Raw genomic sequence first — 20,142 nt, forward strand, 5'->3', positions numbered from 1 at the left:
AGGGTAAATAAATGTTTGCTTCCAAACTCAAAAGCCATGGCATTGGGCCCTGCCCATTCCCAGCACCACCGGCCCCGGATCCCCTTCCCGACTCCTGGGGCTCAGCATAACATGGCAGCCTCCGATGGCAGCGGGGAGCACCTGCAGGGGAAGGATGAGGTTGGAGCATCAGGTTGTTGACCCACCCCAGAGAAGCAGGAGCAAAGGCACAAGGATCAGGTCAGCCCCATGGAGGTCTGGAGTTAAGTCCAAAGGGGGACGGAAGCAGTGAGGCCCCAGTGCTGTCCCACTCCTCCTCTCCAAGAGGATCCCCAGGAGAGGCAGGGAGCCATTCCAGGCAGTACTCACTCCATCTTGGCTTCCAGGTGGTGGACAGTCTGCTTGTCCAGGTAGCGGCAGAAGAGCGAGAGAAGGTTGCTGGGTAAGAAAAGAGGCTCCACCAGCAAGGCCTTGGGCACCTGCGACAGCTCCCGGGCCACCACGTACACCGTGTCTGTCCTGGAGGTACCGGCACAGAGGGTGAGCACCCCATGGGCTGGCAGATCCCCCACCCCACAGCTCACATAGCCCCTCACCACGCCTCAAAGTCTCCACTCCGCGGTTCCAGTGGCACATCCGATGACAGCAGCCTCTCCCCATGGCTCAGCAGGGAGTAGAGCAAAGAGATCCCAAACTGCAGGGAAGCACCAGAAGGAACATCACAGCCAGCAGTGGTGGCACCCCAGGGACACCACAAGGCTCAGGGCCACATACCTGGTTCTTCAAGGCCATGGTGAGGGGGAGCTCAGGGCACTCAGGCAGAGGCCGGGTCAGCTCCTGCAGGACCTCGATGAGTTTGCTGAAGGTCATCCTGCCCACCACCTCATTCAATGGGCTGTAGAGCAGGGGGAGAGACTGGGCAGGGCAGAGGGGAGAGCAGGAATCAGACTCTTCAACCCCTTACAGCCACAGCCCCATCCCAACACCTGGTGGGGATGGACACTGCCACCACAACTGCTTTAACCCCTCCTGGAGACCTTTCTCCTCCTCCCTGAAGGGAAGAGGCACCTGTCTCATATCAACCCCACAAGACAGGGCCCCCCATTGCCCAGAGTGCCCCCCAGTGAAAGCAGAAGAGGAAGGAGGCAGCCTAGGCCATCCCTGCCCTGGCTGGAGGTACTTGCCTCATCCAGCACATCCTTCTTCATGAGGAAGGGCAGGTGGTGAGTGATGGTCAGCAGGATCTTCTCCCCTTGCTCCCGGGTCAGGTGGGGCAGCAGCCGGGCCACGAGCTTCTTGCCCTTCCGCACACACAGCAGCTGCAGGAATTCATCCTCTGCCTCCCTGGGAACGAAGGCTCCATTGGCACAGATCCCGAGGGACCTAGGGCATCTCTGTCCATCCAAGAGGATGAGCATCAGCTCCAGTGGAGGGCAAGGCTCCCAGGCAGGGTCAGCACAGGCCGGGGTGACACAGCAGGCAGGATCCAACACTCCCCGTCACCCAGACCTGCTCATCCACGGCCATCTCAAATTCACAAGGACCAAGCTGTGCTGCCCACTCCCCTCAGCACAGACTCACTCCTCGTTGTTGCAAGCCCTGATTTTCAAGGCATGGTAGAGACTCCCCACTTCTTGGCTCTGCTGCTCCTGCTCCACCCCCAGGGTGAGGGACATCTTCTGCTGTGCCTCTTCCACTTCCAGCAGCTGCAGGAAGAGCTGGAGAAACAACACACAGTAAGGAAGAAGCTTGGAACATCTACCAACTGGTAACCCAGGCCCCTGCCCAGGTAGATGTCCCACTGGGAGATCCCTGGATAAAAATAGAGCATCTGGACCATCCCACCCTGCCCCAAATCATTGCTTGCTCACCTTCTCGATCCTGTGCAGTGCCCGCAGCCGGTGGCTCCCTGCAGCCTTCAGGAGGGGAGAAAGGAAGGCACAAGAGTTACAGCTGGTCCCAGACACCACTGCTGGCCCAGTGCTGGGCCAGCTGCTCCCTGGGGATCAGAGGTGGCTTCAGGACACAGAGCGATCCCACAGGGAGACCATGATTGCCCAGAACCCCATCCCACCCCTTGGCCAGGGACAAGCTGCCACTGCTGAGGTGGGACCTCCTCTAACTGTGTGCCCCATCCCACTGCTCTGGGGCAGCTCCTACAGCTGTTCGATGGTCCAGGACGATGCAAAGCAGCATTCCCAGCAATTCAGGGCACCAACTAGCCTGGCTTCCCCTCACCTACCTCCTCCACGAGGGCATGGTGCACAGCATCAATGGCCCGGCGAGGGCTGTAACAGGTGGACACGGCAACCTGGCCCAGCGAGCCGGCGATGCGCACCACTGTGAGGGGGGGGGGACACGGTGAGACCATGGCCACAGCCCCTCACCCAGCCCCCAACACCCACCCCAGCCCTCACCAGAGTCATAGGTCTCCACTTTCTGGATGAACGGCGTGACCAGCTTGGGGGTGTCCAGCTTGTTGCGCCCACCCAGCAGCTCCTCCTCCGCCTGCCTGCGCTCCAGACGGTGGTAGTACCACTGCAACAACAGGCCAGGAGTCCCCTCCAACACCCTGAAGGGTTCCTCTGGCTCCCAAAGCCCAGCTCTGAGGAGAACAAGCCGCAGGTGCTGCCAGCAGGAGCTCACCTGATAGTAGTAGTCGTCATCGATGTTCTCACTCTGCAGCTGGATCATCTCCACCTTGATGACCCAGTCCTTCTCCTTGGAGGTCATCAGCCCAGCATGAGGGTCCACTTTAGGAGACCATGGCTTCTTGGGGGAAATACTGGCACAGGAAGAGACCTCAGCCTGCTATGACCGCCCAGAGCCCTCCCTGCACCCCACAGCTTCCCAGGGACCCCTCATACCTCTGTGCCTGCCTGCCCTGCTGCTGCCGCTGTGTTAGGATCCGCTGGTGCTGGGGGTGCAGCTGGGTCATGTGGCTGGGTATGCTGCAGGGGAGACCAGACAGGGGTCGGGAGGGGCTCGGGACACCCTCCAGCTTCTTTGTGGGGTCCCACCTAGACACCCCACTCTTGCTACCTGAGGTTCAGCTGGCTGTTGGCTGAGGGGCTGAAGAAGAGAGCAGGGTCCAAGGAGGAAGACATGGGCCCAAAGTGCATGGCCAGGGGCTGCAGTGGGCTGTCCATGGTGGGGGACCCAGGCTGGAAAGGGGCTGGAGATGTGTACCCTGCAGTCTGAGAGGGAGAGAGATGCAATCAAGGGTCTGAGCCTTCCCTTCTGAGCGCCCTGGACAAGTCAGCCAGCTCTGTGCTGGCTTCTGGCTCCCATCCCCACAGGGGCCACCCTCTGGCACCACACCACACCTGCCACTGTCCCCATCCCCTGCCGCTCCAGGGCCATGGTGGTGGCTCCCAGCCCACAGCGTTACCTGGTTGGAAGCGAAGAGTGGAGGGGGCCTGCGAGCTGGTGGGAAGGGCCGAGGGGGGCACGGGGAGCGAGGAGGCATCAGAGGTGCCTGCTGCAGGGCAGGAGATGGAAAGTGTCACTGGGACAAGTCTGTCTTCCAGGCTGCACCTCCAGGGACAGGAGGACAGAGAAAGAGGGAATGCAAGAGCCCCCCTACAACCTGTTACCTGCTGGATGAAGTGCTGGGGGAAGGACTTGGGGGACATCAGTCTTAAGTCAGGGTGCTTGAGCTGGGGAGAGTCCCCATAGCCCCTCTGCACACAGGAGCCAAGGAAGTCAAAGGCCATGTTGGTGGATGATGGGGGCCTCTCCAGGACCTGGAGGATGGCTTTATCCTGCAGGGAGGAGGCAGCAGCAGGTGGGAATGGGGCCCAGCTGGGATCAGTTTAGTTTCCCCAGCACTAGGCAGGTCACCAAAACCTTCAGTCACTGCTCAAACAGACCATGCACCACCTGGGCTCCCACTGTAGTACTGCAGAGCAGCTGGGAGCCCAAGGGGACACCCAGCATGGGGGTCCAAATCCCCCCAAACTCAACAGTTTTGCCTTCAAAACCAGGCTCTGCTTTGGGTGGGCACCTCCATCCACAGCCTTGGCATCCAAGACACATCCATGCACCTCCAGAGGTGTGATGGAGATTCCCCAGTCACCCCAAATCCCCTTGTGACCCTTGTTCCAGGGTAGGAGGGCCTGGCTGGCAGTACCCACCTCCAGCACATGGTGAGGTGAGACACTGCTAGGGCAGGAGCCCCACGTCGCAGGATCCATCGTCAGCTGGAAGACAGGGAGATGGTGGGCATGGGGCAAGAGGACCAGGAGGAGAGGGGCAGGGGACACTGCGGGGGCTGCTCAGCCCCATCACCAGATGGGAAGGGACATTTTTACCATGTCCTCCTTGTCAAACTCTGCCCAGCAAGCACCAATCCTGCTGTCCAGCACTGCCGAGTCCTGGCTCTGCAAGGAAAGAAGAGTTACAGGTCCGTCTCCCTCCCCCAGTGCCCACTGTGGGGCAGGACCCACAGGAGTGGGGATGAAGGGGGGAGTAGGGGGACCCCCCCTCCGCTCACGCATCACCTCCAGCGTGGGTTTGCTCTGCACGGCTCTCATCACTGCCGGGTCTCCTAGGTCATTGGGCTCCTCACAGGGCTCCTGCTCTTCAGTCCCCAGCTCCTCCTTCTCTTCCTCCAACTCAGAGCCAACCTGCTCCGCCTCCAGCTCTGTCCCACCTTCCTCCTGGGGCTCTCCCAGCTTCTCTGGCTGCTCAGCCGCTCCAGGCCCCGGTTCATCCCCGACTTCGGTCTCCTCTGCCACCACTGGGCTCGTCTTCCGTGGCACCAGGAGTTTTGGGGTGTCCTGTGTGGAGTCTTGGTCTTGGAACGGGCAAGCAGAGCAGAGCAGGGTGTGTGAGTGCCTGGGCAGTGCCCACGGGGGTCCCTGCTTCCCCCTTTGGGGGCTGGCTGATCTCTCCGATACTGGGGCTCCCCTGAGGTCTTACCTAACCCAAAAGTCATCTCGTTGTACAGATCGAGCTCCTCATCCTCCTCAGCCATTTCCAGCAGAGGCGCATCTTCCACCAGCAAGAAGTCCTCGAGGATCTGGAATGGGAAGCAGCAGGGTCCTCGCTAAGGGAGAAGTAACCCTAACACGCTCTCAAAGTGGGGGGGTCACCAACCTCCTCCCCACCCCGCTGGTGGTGCCAGGCAGCCCCAACGGCTCCCAGCTGGAAAAGGAAAGAACGGGAGCCACTGGCGCTGCCAGCGAGGGCAGGACCCGCAGGCGCAGCCCGCCGGGACAGTCGGATGCCGGTACGGAACGGCACCAGCCCGGCTGGCGCTGAGACACACTGGGCTTCAGAGGGAACACCCCGCCCGCTACGAGGACACGAAAAGCAGGCGAGCACAAGGCAGGGACGAGCACCGCACCGGCACTCCCAGAGCAGTGTCTGCTCCGGCACCGACCGACCGCTCCGGGGAGAGCCAGCCCCGGGAGAACGGGCACCGCCGATGGGGCGAGACGTGAGGAAGCGGCCGCGGGGAGGGAGCAGCAGAGCAGGGCGGGCACTCACAACGGGCTCGCCGCCCTCTGCCATCCCGCGGTGCCTCCTCCTCCCGCCCTCCGTTCGTCCCGCGTCCCTCTACGGGGCCGCGCTGCTCCCGCCGCCGCCTTTTATGGGCCGCCCCCCCGCCCCGACATGCGCCTGCCGTACAGCATGGCGGCGCCCGGCTGAGCCCCCTCACCTGTGCCTGCCGTACAGCATGGCGGCGCCCGGCTGAGCCCCCTCACCTGTGCCTGCCGTACAGCATGGCGGCGCCCGTCTGAGCCCCCTCACCTGTGCCTGCCGTACAGCATGGCGGCGCCCGGCTGAGCCCCCTCACCTGTGCCTGCCGTACAGCATGGCGGCCCCCAGCCGAGCCCTGCGCATGCCCCCGCGACTGGCGTGGATGAGGATGAAGCCGAGGGATGAGGATGAGGAGGGTGAGGTTTAGTGACCTCACCTGCGGCCCTTGGGGCACAGAACATCCCAACTCTGCTTTTCCCACTGCTCCCGTTGTTCCTTGCCTGCCATTGTGTTCTCCAAGCTGATACCCCTCTGAGGAGTTATGGAAAACCAGTTGGATGTGGTGATGTGGTCTGTCCGGCTGGAAGCACCCTGGAGATGTACAGATGTGGGCTTGAAAGCACAGGGGTCAATGCTAACACTGTGAATCATTGTGTCCTGCCAAGCACAGCGGAGTGCCCTCATTTCCCCCCCCCCCAACACACCCCAAGTGCTGGGAGCACCTCGATCATGTCACCCACTCCCAAATAATTCTGTCTGCCAGTAAAAGCAGAAATGCTCTAAAAGAGGAAGATTTGGCTGCTCTGACCAAATCACCGCAGCCTTTTCGAGACATTATGTGGAAAAGAGTTGCGGTTCAGCTTCTCTTTACAGGGAAAGTCTGACGAGTGTCACTGGTTGCAGTGGAGTCGTTGCCAGGGATTCACATCCCAAAAGGCAGGGAAAGGATCCGCATCCTTCCCTCAGCTCTTTGTGTGATCAGTCCTCTCTGAGCCAAGGCGACTGCCCACCTGAGCAGGGTCAGACTTGCCTGTGGGTCAGGCTGGACCAGGGTGGTGACTCCCAATGCAGTTACCTCGATGGCAGCTCTGTCACCATTACAGCCCTTAGACATCTCAGGCTGGAGCCCTGAGATCCCTGAAAAGGTTCTGGCCGAAGCTGCTCTGCTTATCTCAGTGAAAACACTGAGTGTTTTCAGCTACGTGGCTGCTGTGCCACTCACCGGGCAGCCAACAGACCCAGCAGGGCCTGGGCCAGTGGGGATTGATAACAAGTGTTTTCAGAATTTTCCTTTGCTTGTCCTCTCCTGATTTACCTGCTGCCTTTGGGATGTTCTCCATAAGTGCTGTATTTGTTTAATTTACGTTTTAATGGGATGTATTAAGAAAGCAAATCCTAAAGGGCCCAGTGTTAGAGGACCCCTATAATGCTGCTGTTTCCTCCCCACTAGTAATGACTTTCCTTTCTTTTCCCTTTTTTTTCCCCTTTCCAAGCAATGTTACCAGACTGCTCGGCAGCATTCCCAGCCAAGGCACTAGAAAACCTGGTTCTTTGGCCTTGGGGTTCTCGTGCTTGATGTCAGGGAGTCTGTGCTGCATCAAACAACAGTAAATCCCTAATCCCACAGCCACTGGACTGAGACATTCCACACAGGCCTCCAGGGAGGTTCGGAAAGGAAGGTGGATGAGCTGTGCCAGCGTAGGCTGTTGGCATAATACGATCCCTGGATGCAAAGTTTTCTGCAAGAGGTGGGGTTTACCCTCATTTAGGTTGGAAAAGCCATCTAAGACCATCGAGTCCAACCATGCCCCCAGCACTGCCAAATCATCACTAACCCATGTCCCCAGGTGCCACATCCACACGACTTTTAAACCTTTCCAGGGATGGGGACTCCACCCCTGCCCTAGGCAGCCTCTGCCAGGGCTGGACAGCCCGTTCAGGGAAGAAGTTTTCAGTCATATTCAACTTATACCTCCCCTAGTGCAACTTGAGGTCATTTTCTCTTGTCCTGTCCCTTGTTCCCTAGGAGCAGAGCCTGACTCCCTCTGGCTTCACCCTGCTGTCAGGGAGTTGCAGAGAGCGAGAAGGTCCCCCCGAGCCTCCTTTTCTCCAGGCTGAGCCCCCCCAGCTCCCTCAGCCACTCGTGGTGCTCCAGACCCTTCCGCAGCTCTGTTCCCTCCTCTGGACATGCTCCAGCTCCTCAATGTCCTTCTCATCACGAGGGCCCAGAACTGACCCCAGGACTCGAGGTGTGACCTCAGCAGTGCACAGTACAGGGGGGTGATCACTACCCTGGGCCTGTGGCCACACTGTGGCAGGTACGAGTCAGGTGCCAGTGCCCCCCCGGGCCCATGTCCAGCCCCTGGTGACCGGCGCCCCCCGGGCTCCCCGCCCCAACGCAGAAACGAAAGCGAAAGCGCACAGGCCGCTCTGCCCGCAGTGCGCAGGCGCGCAGATGGCTCGCACAACCTCGGCTTTCCCTCTCTGCCCGGAGACTGATGACGCAACAGGCGCTCCGCGCTTCGATTGGCCGCGGGTTTCCGAGGATATAAAAGGCGGCGCGCGAGTAGCGCGGGACAGTCGGTGCCGCGGGGAAAGACTCTGCGATGGAGCGGAGCGTCGTGGGGTTCGCGGCCCTGGTGCTGCTGGCCCTGCTCGGCCCGGGGGACGCTGCCGATCGTGAGTGCCGGGGACAGCGTGAAGGGTCCTGCGAGGGGCAGGGAGGGCGAGGGGCTGGGGGGCCCAGGTCTCGGGGAGTCCGGTCACCGTGTCGGGGTGGGTGGGTGCATCAACGCGATGCCCAGCGTAGCCCCGCTTCTCACACCGCCCTCGCCCCCCTCTCCAGAGGCGCCGAAGGTCGAAGTCTACGCCCGTACACGCGCTGAGGAGGGACAGGCGAACACCCTCCACTGCTTCATTACTGGATTTCACCCACCCAAGATCAAGGTGGAACTCCTGAAGAACGGCGAGCCCATGACCGGCGTCCAGTATGGGGACTTGTCCTTCAACGAGAAGTGGCAGTTTCAGCGCCTGGTCTACGTGCCCTTCACCCCTACGAGGGGTGACACCTTTGCTTGCAGGGTGGAGCATTCCACCATGTCGGAGCCGAGGATCTACCGATGGGGTACGCTCTGCCCTGCCGCCTTCCTCCGGCTTCCGTTTGTGTGCTGGAGCTTGTTAGTTTATATCCATGGTGTCTCTCTTCTTCTTTCTGGGAAGCAGGGTGTTATAGCAGGGTGGGTTTTGAAGGTCTTGTGTTAGAGATGGAAAGTTAACTCGGTTTCAGCTGTAAAGGCTGTTATACATATCCATGAAGGATTCAGGGTGGGAGTGCCTTGGTGTTGTCTGTAGGGATTTGGTGGTGCTGTGTTGTCCAATATTGGTGAACTCACCTAGATGAGTCACACAGTGATTTGGGCTTTACCTTCAGAATATAAAGGACACAGCAGTGGGAACTGTGGTGGCGACCCAGCCGAGGGCAGATCTCTGGTTACACCCAGTAGGGGTGGGCTTGTGGGTACTCGGGAGGGGGTGCCATTTGCCCCAAAGCCTAACGCTCCACCCTTCTTCCCTGCAGAACCAGACTTCTGAGCTGTGTCTGGGATAATCCATGGTGAGTTATGCTGGTGCTGCTTTCTGTGCTGGTAAGGGGAATGTGGACCCATTTCTGTACGGGGGAGAGTGTGTAACTTGCAGAGTTGAGGAACAGAAGCAACCATCCCCAAAAAGCAGATGATGTTACTGCTGATTTGGGGCACGGGACTCTCCCCACACTCCTTCTACCCGCTATTTTGGCCTGTTGTCGGCCATCCCTTGCCTACAGGAGTCTAAAGAAAGGAGACCCTTGGAGAAAACCTTCCATGTCTTTGCTGTGTCTGCCAAGTACCGTTGAGAGTTGTCACACGTCCTCTAATACTTGTTCAGGCCCCACAGTTCCACTTCCTCTCTGGGGAGGAGGCAGTTGCTGTGCCTGGAGACCCATGCCTTGGGGGAAGCAGGCTGGTTAACTCTGTGGCAGACAGGCAGCACAATGTGGGATTTGTGAAGCACAAACTGGAAGCAGTTTTGGATTTATTGCCAGTGTCTCAGAGTTCGAGGGTTCCATGTTCTTCAGACTATATTCTTGTAACTGATGTGGATTTAGCAACAGGGAAGTTCCAATTCAACCCTTGATCGGAAGAAAACTGAAGATATGTGTCTCAGCTGACGTAACACGCTGGCTGAAACGACTTAGATAAGTGCCCTGGTAGAGGCTGGGTAATGATTAACTGTGCCCAGGACAAGCCTTGGCAGGACCTCACTTGAAATGCCCCTACTCTTGTAGAGCTCTACAAAGTTGTATATGGCCACTCATCTGGTTTGTTGCTTGCTTTTGGGCAGCGGGGAGGGGAACCTGGCCTCAGGGCAGGGTCTGAGATGTGCTGTGCCCAAGTGGCATCGTGGCTTAGGTTAGTGGGACATCAGCCTGGAGGTCACCGATGGTGACGGATGCCAGCCTTGGCTGGAGGTGGGACATGGACTCACTGGAGTCTGGTGACAAGGATTTACTGAGCTGGGGTGGAGGAGCTGAGAGCAGGATAAGCTGGGGTGGAGAACAAGGATCCTCTTGACTTGTTGAACTCTGAACCCCACCAAGGAAGGGACAGAAAAGCAGTTTCTGCAGGAGTTTTATCTCACCAGAAGGGGGGTCTGTGCCTGCAGCTGAGATGCTGCAGTCAAGAGTGCTCTTGAGGAAACCATTTTTGACTCCTAAAATAATTATAGTTGAAGCTGTGACCAGAGTGATTGATGTCCATCTCCTTTCTCTATGCAGGTCTGAAAAATTCTTCTTGCAAATCAAAGTCTTCTCAAGCTTGCGTCCAGTCTTCATCATAACCACAAGAGTGATTATCTTGCTTCAAGGAATTCTTTAATAATGCTTGTCAAAATATCTTTTACATGAAGCAAAAAGGGAGCTCTGGAGGCTTTTTGAGCATGTAGCTATAAATGCCTACATTACTGCTTAAAAACAATTTTAGCTCTAAAGTGCTCAAAATTGTACAGGATTTTTACCTTAATAAAATTCTAGCCATTTAAATGGTTTTTTTCAGAATCATTGGACAACCTGAGCTAATTTCAAGGGCTCCAGTGGCCACTGGATTGTGAGTGAATCTGGAGCCTGGTGGCCTTGGTGCTCAGTTGTGCTTTTTTATCCTACTGAGAAGGTGTAAAAACACTTTTCCATCAATAGAAAAAAAGAATTAAAGATTTTTTTGGTTAATGTGGTATCTGCCTGGTTAGAGGCTCCTGTGCCGCTCCGAAGGGAAGGAATAAGGTTTAAAAAAAGGGGTTAAGAAACCTTGAAGATGTGGGGCGGGACACAGAGTGAGGGACAGGGAATGGTGCCCACTCCAAGGGGGAGAACTTCAGATCATGCATCTTGGGGTGTGGGGTGTAAAGCTGAGCCTGGGGAAAGTGTGCGTCATCAAACTTCAGTTCTGTTTTTCTGTTCTCTGTGGCTGACCCTGCCAGTTATCTGTCATATCATGGGGGGTTGATGCCAGTACCCAAAACCGGTGCTATTCCCATCACCCTGCTTCTATTTTCTGAAGAAATCAGTGTGATTGCTTGAGGAGTGTTGGAGTGAGGTGAATCTGACCAGTGTGGATCTTGCGTATGTGAACAAGGGTCCCTGGAGACAGGGGGTTGCACGTCTCATCTTGATATATTAAGATCTGCTGTGATGCAGAACACCCACTTGAGATTTTTGAGGGATCTTGTTCTGTAGTTTTTCATTATAACTGCGTTCCAGCATCTGAGTGGGAGGTTGCTGGGATGCAGGGCCTGGTTATGGTGATCCATTTGGGCTCATCAGAGTGTTCAAAACAAAACCAAGAGAGGTGAGGTGGTCACAACTGGGTGGTCGTGTACAGGGCTTGTCACCCAGCATGGGACAGCAGGACCTACCAGAGCCACCACACAGGGGACTGGCCAGGGACTGTGCCAGTCCCAGCAGTGGTCCTTGTGTGGGAGAAGATGGTCTGGGAAGGAGGAAAAGCTTTGGACTTCTCCCCCAGAGACCCCTGCAGAGCAGCTCAATCTGCTGCGTGAGCCCAAGGAGCTGTGGAGCATGTTCTGGGCTCCTTCTGTATCACAAAGGGCCACCAATGTGCTTTCCACCACCTTGGCTCCACCTTTACTATCAAGAGCATTAGAGAATAATGGCTGGTAGCCCCTCCACCAGGAAATCTTCATCCTAATTAGTACACAAGTGGAATCGACTGCGGAAGCTGAAGACACTGTGGAGGCAATGTGGGACAACCTGTCTCCAAAGGATGTGTCAGCATCTTCCCACACTGGGGAAGTCTTTGCCCTCATTGCATGTCTGGCATTTTTCTGGTCTTACTTAGGAAATGTTTTGATGGTTTACTGAAAAATCCCCTGTCTGTGGGAGAACAACACATGACCATCCTAGAGGCTGATCTGGATTTCAGTACCTGGAAACACCTTCTCTGTTTTATCCAGCATCCTTGGGGTTCCAAGATATGTCACTGCTGCTGGCTCTTCATCGGCAGTTCCCAGCAGACCAGATATCCTGAGAGATATCTTGGGAAGTTTGAAGCATGAAACAAGCCTCGTTTTTGCCTTATAAAATGCAAGCAAATCTGCTGCAAGCCAGCTGTTTCCTGAGTAAACAAAATAAGTGTGGTTTTGGGAGAAAAACTTCTAGAACAACGTAGGATCCACAGGGCTTGAGTGCACGGGGCACCCCAACAATCCCACCCTGTGCCCGAAGGCGTCGTCCAAAAGCTCCTTGAGATCTGATAGGTTTGGGGCTGTGACCGCTGCCCTGGAGAGCCTGTTCAGTGCCCGACCACCCTCTGGGGGAAGAATTTTTCCCTGATACCCAGCCTCAACTTCCCCTGGCACAGCTCCATGACGTTTCCTCCCCCCCGTCCCCCCGCCGGGGTTTCCCGCCACTGTCGCCTCTCAGGCTCCTCCCGCCTCCCCTCAGGGCTGTCTCGCCTCCCCTCAGGGCTGTCCCGCCGCGATGTTCCGAGGCCGCCGTGCCTGGTTCTCGCAGAGCGTCAGCCCCGGCCCGCGGGGGCTCTGGGGTGAGGGGAACCGGCGGCGGAAAACCCCGGAGGGACTCCCGGCGGCATCGAGCCGGCAGGAGCCCGCGGGGGGATGGAGAGGGGAACACAGCCCCGTCACCCCTCAGTAGGGACTGAGGAGGGGGGGCACAGCCCGATCACCCCTTGATGAGGGTGCAGCCCCATCAGCCCTCGGCAGGGCAGAGCAGGAGGGGTACAGTCTTGTCACCTCTCAATGGGGATGAGGAGGGGGGCACAGCTTCATCACCCCTCAGTGGGGCAGAGCAGTAGGCACACAACTCTGCCACCCATCAGTGGGGATGAGGGTGGGGAGGGGGCATGACCCCATCACCCCTTGGTGGGGGTACAGCCTCAGCACCCTCAGTGGGGATGAGAGGGGAACACAGCCCCGTCACCCCTCATTAATGGCACAGCAGTGGAGACACAGCCCTGTCACCCCTCGGTGGGTCTGAGCCCCCCACAGCAGGCAGAGCATGGGTTTGGTCAGCTCCACCTGTACCAGCGCAGCCCATGGTGCTCCCACACTGAGGAAAAGCCCTGAACCCTCAGTGGGGCAGTGGGAGTCCCACAGCCATGGCAGGGCCACCACAGCTCCCACTACAGGCCCCATCCCTGCAGCCCCACAACCAGACATCCCCATTACAGGTCACCCCGAAGTGGGAACCCTCTGGGATGCCCACCCTCCCCTCACCCCCTGTCCTCCCACAGTGGCCGGCGGAGGGGCACTGACCGACTGGCTGGATGCCGAGTACCTCTTCAGCAGCGATGCCACCCACCCCGACACACGCAGGTGGGTTATGGAAGCATTTGTCTATGGCTTTAATGTATTTAGTGGGAAGTATTTCCTGGATACTGACATCCTATAAAAGTCAGCGGGGTGTTTTTAAAGTTTTGGTAGGGATCTGCCGGGGTTTTACTGCCTGGTGGAGTCGGGAAACTCACATCCATGCTACACTGTAAGCAGACAGAACAGAAAAAAAACATCCATGTGTTGAGCTGGGCTTAACTCTGATATAAATGACACTAATTGTACTGGTTTCTCACTGCCTGTGAATTATCTGCTGGAAAAACAGGGTCTAAAACAGAAGTGACACCATCCCCAAGGAAGGAACCCAGAGGTAAAAAGCTGGTGTGAGTTAACTCTGAAAGGAACCATGGGGTAAAAATGGCTGGGAAAGGGCAGAAATGCTTAATATAAAAGATTAGAGAGTTCCAGAACATTCGTACAAATGTAGGGAAAGACTTCTCACTTCCTCAATACCAGTGAATATTATTTACTGTCATGTAGATATATTTATGGTAAAGGGTGCTGCGATGCTTCCAGCAGGCTTTGCTAGGCTGGATTAAGCAGCTTCTTTTTAACACACCAATGCTTAGAACTGGCTTAGACTTTTGGAATCCTTCAGCCACCCGCTCGAGCTGCGCAAGAGGGGAATCCCGAGAAACCCGGAATAACAACATTCCTTCTGCCACACTTCCTGCCTGACTGCACTGTTCCCCCAGGGGAATTATATATAACTATATATTGCGTAAATATGTATAAAATACATATTCAATCTATGTACTTAGATAATTTCTTGGGGAAAATGTAATCATTATCCATACCGTTAAACCCAGCAAACAAGATTTAGTTCCCCTCTAAGGAGGACGGTGAGGACTTGAGCACCCTCCACCCACCATTCTTTGCTCAGCTGTGTGAGCAGGGACCAGCAGGGAGAAGAATAAATAAAGGAAAGTCAGGTTTTTGCCCTCCCTAAAGGAGTTTCACCTCAAGAGCAGAGTGGGGCCACTTAATCCCTACAAATATGCTTACCCAGTCCATGGTCTCCTTCCTTCAGGCTGCTGGCAGCTGGAATCCCATAGGTAGAAAATCACAGAAAATTAAGTGCTTTTGGCAAAAATACCAGAGCAGGCTGGTTTTAATGACAGCATCCCTCTAAACTTTCTGGTTTTGGTTTGTTTCCAGGTTCACCTTTGGAAACCAGCTCTCTTTTTCTCTTCCAGCATACACGAGAGCCTCAGATACTTGGAGGGCAGAGCCACAGTCTTTCACTCCTGTTACCTCTCGGCATGTGAGCGTGCTGGCGCCATGGAGAAGCCTTCGGTGGTTCTGGGCCACTTCATCCTGCCCCCTGCCTGCCTGCAAGAAGGTCAGGGAAAAAAAAAAATCCATCTGGGTTTTCCCGCCAGGGGATTTCCCCATGAGCTCAGCCTTCTTGCAAACCAGGACCATCAGTTACTTCTCTGCAGGGAGGGAATTTACTTCTGCTCTAGTGGCTCTTCCTCCCCGGAGGCAGCTTATGCTCCATCTATTATCATAGAATCACAGAATGGTTTGGGGTTGGAAGGGACCTTAAAGCTTATCTCATTCCACCCTCTGCCACTGGCAGGGACAGCTTCCACTAGACCAGGTTGCTCCAAGCCCTGTCCAACATGGGTTTAGGCACTTCCAGGGTTGGGACAGCCATAGCTTCTCTGGGCAACCTGTGCCAGGGCTTCACCACTCTCACAGTGAAAAATTTCTGCTGAATCTCTAATCTAATGGACCCCAGAGCTGGAAGCAGCATTACAGGTGGGGTCTCACCTGAGGGGGCAGAATCCCCCCCCTCCTCTGCTTCCCACACTGTGGGATCAGCCCAGGGCACAGGGGGTTTCTTGGTGCCAGCTCACACAACTGGGGCAGATCCAGCTCCTCCTCCACCAAGTCCTTCTCCTCAGGGCTGTGCTCAATCCATTCCCCCAGCCTGGATTTGTGCTTGGAATTGCCCTTGCCCAGAGGCAGGACCTTGCACTTTGGCCTTGTTGTCCTCGGAGGCACCTGCAGGGCCTTGCTCAGGCAGCAAGGCCACAGTCCCATTATGTGATGCTCTCAGTCATTTGTTTTGTTGTTCTTGGCAGAAATCAGAAGGAAAATCGGCTGTTTTATTTGGGAACAGGTGAATGTCCTTGAAGAAAAGGTAAGATGAGAAATTCATATTACACGTGTGGCTTAAAAAAATAAGGGTTGTATCAACTCCAGGGAGCCTGGTTTTCATCCCAGACCCTCAGCCCACACACAGGATCAAGTCTCGTATAAACAGCTGGAGGCACAGCAACCACAAAATGATGGGAGTTTTTAGTACTCCATAAAGTCAACAACAAAACCTCTACCCTGGATTTCCAGAGGGTTGACAGCTTGGAAAGTCCCTTGGAAAGCTGACCTTAAAAACAAAGGGACTGATGAAAGCTGGACATTCTTTAAGATGGGCCTGGCTGAGCAGGGAGCTTTCACAGGAACTTAGGGGAAAAAAAGGAGGGTGTGCCATCTTGGGAAAAAGGGGCAGGCAACTCAGGAAGTGTTTAAGGAAGTAGTTAGATCAGGCAGAAAGAACATTAGAGGAGAAAACTCGGTTATAACTTAGTCTGGCCATGTCTGTAAAGGATAATAAGTGTTTTTATAAATACATTAATAACAAAAGGAGGGCCAAGGAAAACCTTGCTCAGACACATGCCCAACTCACCGTTCCAGGGACACTGATTGCCACAGGCAGAGCTCAACCCTTTGGTGCATTTTCCCTCTCATTTGTGCCCCCTCTCCTTTCAAAGCAACTTCCCAGCACTTTTGAAGCGAAAATGTGCTTAGACCTAAAATTAAACTCTAAATTACACCTGAAATCACAAGTCCTAACAATTCCATTCCTGGAGCGTTTCCCAGGTGCTCGGGGGGGGGACCAAGGGCACCATTTTAACTCAACCCTGTGCTGATTTTCACAGCCCAACGGAAATCCAACAGAGGAAGCGGAGGCGGTAAGAAATGGCTGTGAGGAAGAACCTGAGGGGGAAGCACTAGACCTGGACAAGAGGTATTTTCCCACCCTGGATGGTGGATTTTGGACACCCTCCCCAAATTCCAAGCGATCCCAGTGCACAGGAACTAACACACAGAATGTTTTTTGCCCCCACCCTGATACAGCAGCGAAGAAACAGGCTCTGAAGCACCTTCTCAGGGGGAATTTCCATACCGTGCCCTCCAGAAATACCCAATGAATAACATGGTGACAGGTAAATACACCTGGAAAAGCCTGTGGATGGAGGGGGGGAGCAGGGACCCCAGTGAGCCTGTTTTCCCTGCACAGGCTACACCTCCTCCCGGGACATGAAGAAATATGAAGGGGAGCTCCATGACTTCATCCCTGGCACGTCAGGCTACACGGCCTACTGGGTTCAAACCAAAATTAGCATTTACTGTGAGAGGAAGACCAAAATGAAGAGGAAATTGTAATGCATAGGTGGCTGGAGCAGCAAAAACTTCCCTATTTAAGAGCTGCCAGAGAGGATTTATAAATTATCCGACTGCAGCTCAACATGTTCAATGTGTATTCAAACACTTGTTAAATTTACTGCAAATATTTCAAGTAACTACCTAAATTTCACAACAAACACAAATACAAACATTTCTCTCCAAAACACAAATCTTTTTTCATTTTATTCCTAACAGGAGGGGGGTTTAAGCTATGGCTGTGAACAGTTTTCCTTGGAAGGACACATCGAGGTCTCTTTGCTTTTATTTTATCAAGTAACTGTAAGACTTTTCCCTTTCATTTAAGCACTTAAAAGTGACCAGCGGGGTTATAAAAAGCAGCTTTAATTCTGGCACAGCCTGACCGTGGGCTGCCTGCTCAGGGAACCACATGTTCCCAGAAGCTCCAAGGAGCCACCACGGTCATTCTCTCCCATGGTCCCAAAAGCAGGAGAGCCTCTAAAATACCACTCTGCACACCCCAAGCAGCCAGAAAAGAACTCAAGAAGATGCCGCAAACAGGAAGGTGCTGAGTCCTCTGCACCTGAGAACCCGCCCTCCCTCATCCCCAGGGACACAGGTGTCCAAAGACCAGGCAGGCTGAGGTGGTTTCCTCACGTTTATTGGAAAAGCGACACACAGGGACGGACTCAGAGCGCTCCTCGGGGCGTCTTGAAGTTCATCCCCACTGTGGGCTGTGTCACCTGCAGGTTGGACAGGCTGCCAAAGTCCTGGAAAACAACACGGGAACAACAGGATCAGCAACAGGACCCTGCCCAGTGACCACTGAGGGTGGGGAACGAGAAGGTGCTGTGGCAGCACCATGGGGGAATTCAAGTCTCCTAAAGAGGGGGAGATCGCCCCACTCCGGAGATCAGTACAATGGTGAGGGAATCCTTGGAGGGGAGGGCAAGGAGCACACCCACCCTGCCCATGGCAAAGCCACCATGTCTCTCCCTCCCCTCCCAAAAGCCATATAGGAATTAACCTGCCCACAGGACCCAGGGTAGAGGGACCCCCACCATGTGTCCAGTGATGGAGCCTTTAGCCAACACGAGTGGGAGCAGTGCCAAGGACATGCCACCGACCATGCAGGGGATAACTGAGGCCACTCACCAGGAGCTTCAGCATTTCCTTGGTGTCTGGGTCCACTTCAATGATCTCCTGGTCAAGGGCAGAGACCTGGGGACGGAGGGGAAACAGAGATGTGGTTTGATAAAGCCCCACTACCCCCCGGGTGTCCCCACAGCCACTCCGGTCCCATCCCATCACAGAAAGGATCTCTCTGCCCACTCTGGGGAAGGGCTCAAGCAGCAGAGCCAAGAGGACCCCAATGGAGCCCAGCTCTCTTGACAGAACATGGTGAGAGGCCACAGTATGACAGAAGAGCCTGTTTTACGGCAAATCCCTGGAAAACCAAGGCCCAGTATGCTCCAGGCCAAGGCTGCTGAGGAGCTGGGGTTAGGCCTGCAACTGCGCCGGTTCTGGCCGTGACCAGTAGTAGCCCACAGTGTGTCCCACCTCCACACCTACACTCTCCTGCTCTTTAATCCCAGAGAAACTTCCTCCAGCCCTCTCTGGACCCCAAACCTCCATCGCCATGGGTTTCCTTCCCCAAGAGCTACATCGCACCGTGATTTTTCTAAGAAACAGTGCAAGTTCAGCTGACACTGTGCCAACAGCTGCAGCAGGGATGCTCCTTCCCTGCTTGGAGTCCCTTCCCTACAACCTTTGGATACAAAGGTAACCACACCCTGGCACCACCGAGGTTTGTGCAGCACAGAAACCAGCAGCTCTGCCAGGAGCCCACCAGGGAGATCTGGGAGAGGGGTAAAATGCACTGTGCCTGAAGGCCACCGGATTTGGGAGCAACGGGATCAAGCCCCTAGAACACAGGGAATGCTCTTGGAGCGCCTCGCCCAGGTGATAGTTGGGATCTTTGGAGCACAGGGCTAAGGGGAAGGGGTGCCACCAATTCCTCCTCTCCAGCAACACTGGCTGCAGGGCAGGTTTCCAGCCGCTCTGAAATACTCTCCTGCCTCCCAACAAGTTGGTTTTTCCCCCCCTTTTTAAAGTTAGGAAAACCAAAATGCAAGAAACCAGCTGCCTTTCCCACCCGAAGCAGTAGGTTTGGAGGGCTCCACCTCAACCCCCTTGATCCAAACCCTCCCTGAGCTGAGGGTTTTTTTAAAGGAATCTGGACCTATTGATTGAGATGTGCCGAGGCAGGAGGGAGCAACGGCAGAGCCTCACCTCGGGGACGTAGTTGTCCCTTCTCTCCCTCTCCTCCTCCTGCAGTTTGATGGAGATGCCGCGGACGGGTCCCCTCTGGATTCGCTTCATCAGGTGGGTGACATACCTGTGGGGACATGGGGGTGTCCAGGGCTTCCCCGGGGCTCCCGCCACCCTTCTTCACACCCCCAACCGCGGCGGGATGAGGAGATGGAGCTGTCACCGCCCACCCCGGCGATGTACCGCCACCTCCGGGGGACATCAGAGACGAACTGTCCGACAGCAACAGGGTTTGGGGGGGGACAGGGACCCCCCCAAACACGGGAAAGCTCTCGCGCTCCTCTCCCTGCACTATCGATGACCCGGCCACGGGCGGGACCGTGATCACTTTCGAATGCAGGGCCTGGCCCTAACCTCCCCCCGGGACACCCCTTAGTGCCCAAACCCCACCCGGAACCTTCCCGTGCTCGAACCCCCCGGGACACCCTCAGTGCCCAAACCCAGAACGCCCCCGTTCCTCACCCCGCGATCTTGTTGCGCAGCTTCTTGCTGGGGATGATGGCGATCTCCTCGCACACGCGCTTGTTGGTGTGGAAGTCGTTCCCCAGGCGCGTGTAGTACTTCTCGATGATCACCCGCGCCGCCTTCTTCACCGTCTTCGTCCGGACGCGTCCCTGCGCGGGGCCGGCACTGGTCAGGCCCCGCCGAGCCCGGGCCCAGCGCCTCCCCACCCAGCGCCCCCTCCCCGGGCCATCCCACCGCCCGCCGCCCCCCGCAGCCCCTCGCCCCGCTCCCCCCGGTCCCTGCGGGGTCCCCGCCGCCGCTCCCACCGCAGCCCGGCGGGCAGATGGCGATGGATGGCGGGGCCCGGACCCACCATGTCGGCGGCGGCCGCGCAAAGAGACCGGAGGTGGCGGGAGGCGGCGGAAGCGCACAGCACGCACAGCGCCCCCTGGCGGTTCGGAGGGTGTCCACAGGGGTGCCGTGGGCGTGGCTACGGGGCGTGGCTATGGCTGGGTGGGCGCGGCTCAGGCCCGGGGGCTCCGCAGGGTCCCAGCGCCGCCCGCCCCG

General features: G+C 56.2%; 4 protein-coding genes and 1 non-coding gene across 7 annotated transcripts; 2 read left to right on the top strand and 3 right to left on the bottom strand.

Annotated features, from left to right (window-relative positions):
* Nucleotides 1–6: 6 nt before the first annotated feature.
* On the bottom strand, nt 7–6,580 carry PATL2 (PAT1 homolog 2). The gene is made up of 20 exons (XM_039390084.1): nt 6,477–6,580; nt 5,783–5,966; nt 4,903–5,002; nt 4,482–4,777; nt 4,293–4,361; nt 4,116–4,181; nt 3,576–3,743; nt 3,371–3,460; nt 3,022–3,176; nt 2,847–2,930; nt 2,626–2,764; nt 2,397–2,517; nt 2,222–2,319; nt 1,851–1,895; nt 1,561–1,697; nt 1,164–1,323; nt 754–894; nt 576–673; nt 349–498; nt 7–141 (listed from the first exon to the last, which is right to left on the bottom strand). The coding sequence occupies exons 1-20, from the start codon at nt 6,578–6,580 to the stop codon at nt 102–104; spliced, it is 2,445 nt and encodes an 814-aa protein (XP_039246018.1). The 3' UTR covers nt 7–101.
* Nucleotides 6,581–8,061: 1,481 nt separating this feature from the next.
* On the top strand, nt 8,062–10,730 carry B2M (beta-2-microglobulin). The gene is made up of 4 exons (XM_027741847.2): nt 8,062–8,145; nt 8,312–8,590; nt 9,044–9,079; nt 10,280–10,730. Exons 1-3 carry the CDS (start codon nt 8,073–8,075, stop codon nt 9,055–9,057), a joined length of 366 nt encoding a protein of 121 aa, XP_027597648.1. The 5' UTR covers nt 8,062–8,072; the 3' UTR covers nt 9,058–9,079; nt 10,280–10,730.
* A 1,744-nt stretch (nt 10,731–12,474) lies between these two features.
* On the top strand, nt 12,475–17,006 carry TERB2 (telomere repeat binding bouquet formation protein 2). 3 transcript variants are annotated; one of them, XM_027741833.2, is made up of 7 exons: nt 12,475–12,560; nt 13,269–13,350; nt 14,565–14,710; nt 15,459–15,517; nt 16,314–16,402; nt 16,513–16,601; nt 16,676–17,006. In XM_027741833.2, exons 1-7 carry the CDS (start codon nt 12,497–12,499, stop codon nt 16,819–16,821), a joined length of 675 nt encoding a protein of 224 aa, XP_027597634.1. In that variant the 5' UTR covers nt 12,475–12,496; the 3' UTR covers nt 16,822–17,006. The 3 variants fall into 3 exon arrangements, with proteins under 3 accessions (XP_027597634.1, XP_039246057.1, XP_027597635.1); XM_039390123.1 differs by having other exon boundaries at nt 16,516–16,601; XM_027741834.2 differs by lacking the exon at nt 12,475–12,560 and adding an exon at nt 12,604–12,753.
* A 437-nt stretch (nt 17,007–17,443) lies between these two features.
* RPS17 (ribosomal protein S17) lies at nt 17,444–19,980 on the bottom strand. The gene is made up of 5 exons (XM_027741836.2): nt 19,949–19,980; nt 19,594–19,745; nt 19,093–19,198; nt 17,956–18,021; nt 17,444–17,570 (listed from the first exon to the last, which is right to left on the bottom strand). The coding sequence occupies exons 1-5, from the start codon at nt 19,949–19,951 to the stop codon at nt 17,490–17,492; spliced, it is 408 nt and encodes a 135-aa protein (XP_027597637.1). The 5' UTR covers nt 19,952–19,980; the 3' UTR covers nt 17,444–17,489.
* On the bottom strand, nt 19,345–19,473 carry LOC113998827. Its single transcript, XR_003544624.2, has one exon. It is a non-coding gene; the product is annotated as a small nucleolar RNA SNORA71 (small nucleolar RNA).
* Nucleotides 19,981–20,142: the final 162 nt, after the last annotated feature.

Source organism: Pipra filicauda, unplaced genomic scaffold, assembly GCF_003945595.2.
Source record: "Pipra filicauda isolate LSUMZ 115617 unplaced genomic scaffold, ASM394559v2 scaffold7_size6619720_pilon, whole genome shotgun sequence".
Classification (NCBI taxonomy): Eukaryota; Metazoa; Chordata; class Aves; order Passeriformes; family Pipridae; genus Pipra; species Pipra filicauda.

Excerpts from the sequence above, each read along its gene's own strand:
- PATL2 (XM_039390084.1), bottom strand. The coding sequence starts at position 6,580 with ATGTCTAAGGGCTGTAATGGTGACAGAGCTGCCATCGAGGTAACTGCA. Across the intron at positions 2,320-2,396 it reads AGTGGAGACCTATGACTCTG|TGGTGCGCATCGCCGGCTCG; the intron begins GTGAGGGCTGGG and ends CCCCCCTCACAG. Across the intron at positions 142-348 it reads CACCTGGAAGCCAAGATGGA|GTGCTCCCCGCTGCCATCGG; the intron begins GTGAGTACTGCC and ends CTTCCCCTGCAG.
- B2M (XM_027741847.2), top strand. The coding sequence starts at position 8,073 with ATGGAGCGGAGCGTCGTGGGGTTCGCGGCCCTGGTGCTGCTGGCCCTG. Across the intron at positions 8,146-8,311 it reads CCCGGGGGACGCTGCCGATC|AGGCGCCGAAGGTCGAAGTC; the intron begins GTGAGTGCCGGG and ends CCCCCTCTCCAG.
- TERB2 (XM_027741833.2), top strand. The coding sequence starts at position 12,497 with ATGTTCCGAGGCCGCCGTGCCTGGTTCTCGCAGAGCGTCAGCCCCGGC. Across the intron at positions 14,711-15,458 it reads CCCTGCCTGCCTGCAAGAAG|AAATCAGAAGGAAAATCGGC; the intron begins GTCAGGGAAAAA and ends TGTTCTTGGCAG. Across the intron at positions 15,518-16,313 it reads TGAATGTCCTTGAAGAAAAG|CCCAACGGAAATCCAACAGA; the intron begins GTAAGATGAGAA and ends TGATTTTCACAG.
- RPS17 (XM_027741836.2), bottom strand. Across the intron at positions 19,199-19,593 it reads CTGCGCAACAAGATCGCGGG|GTATGTCACCCACCTGATGA; the intron begins GTGAGGAACGGG and ends ATGTCCCCACAG. Across the intron at positions 17,571-17,955 it reads AGGAAATGCTGAAGCTCCTG|GACTTTGGCAGCCTGTCCAA; the intron begins GTGAGTGGCCTC and ends GTTGTTTTCCAG.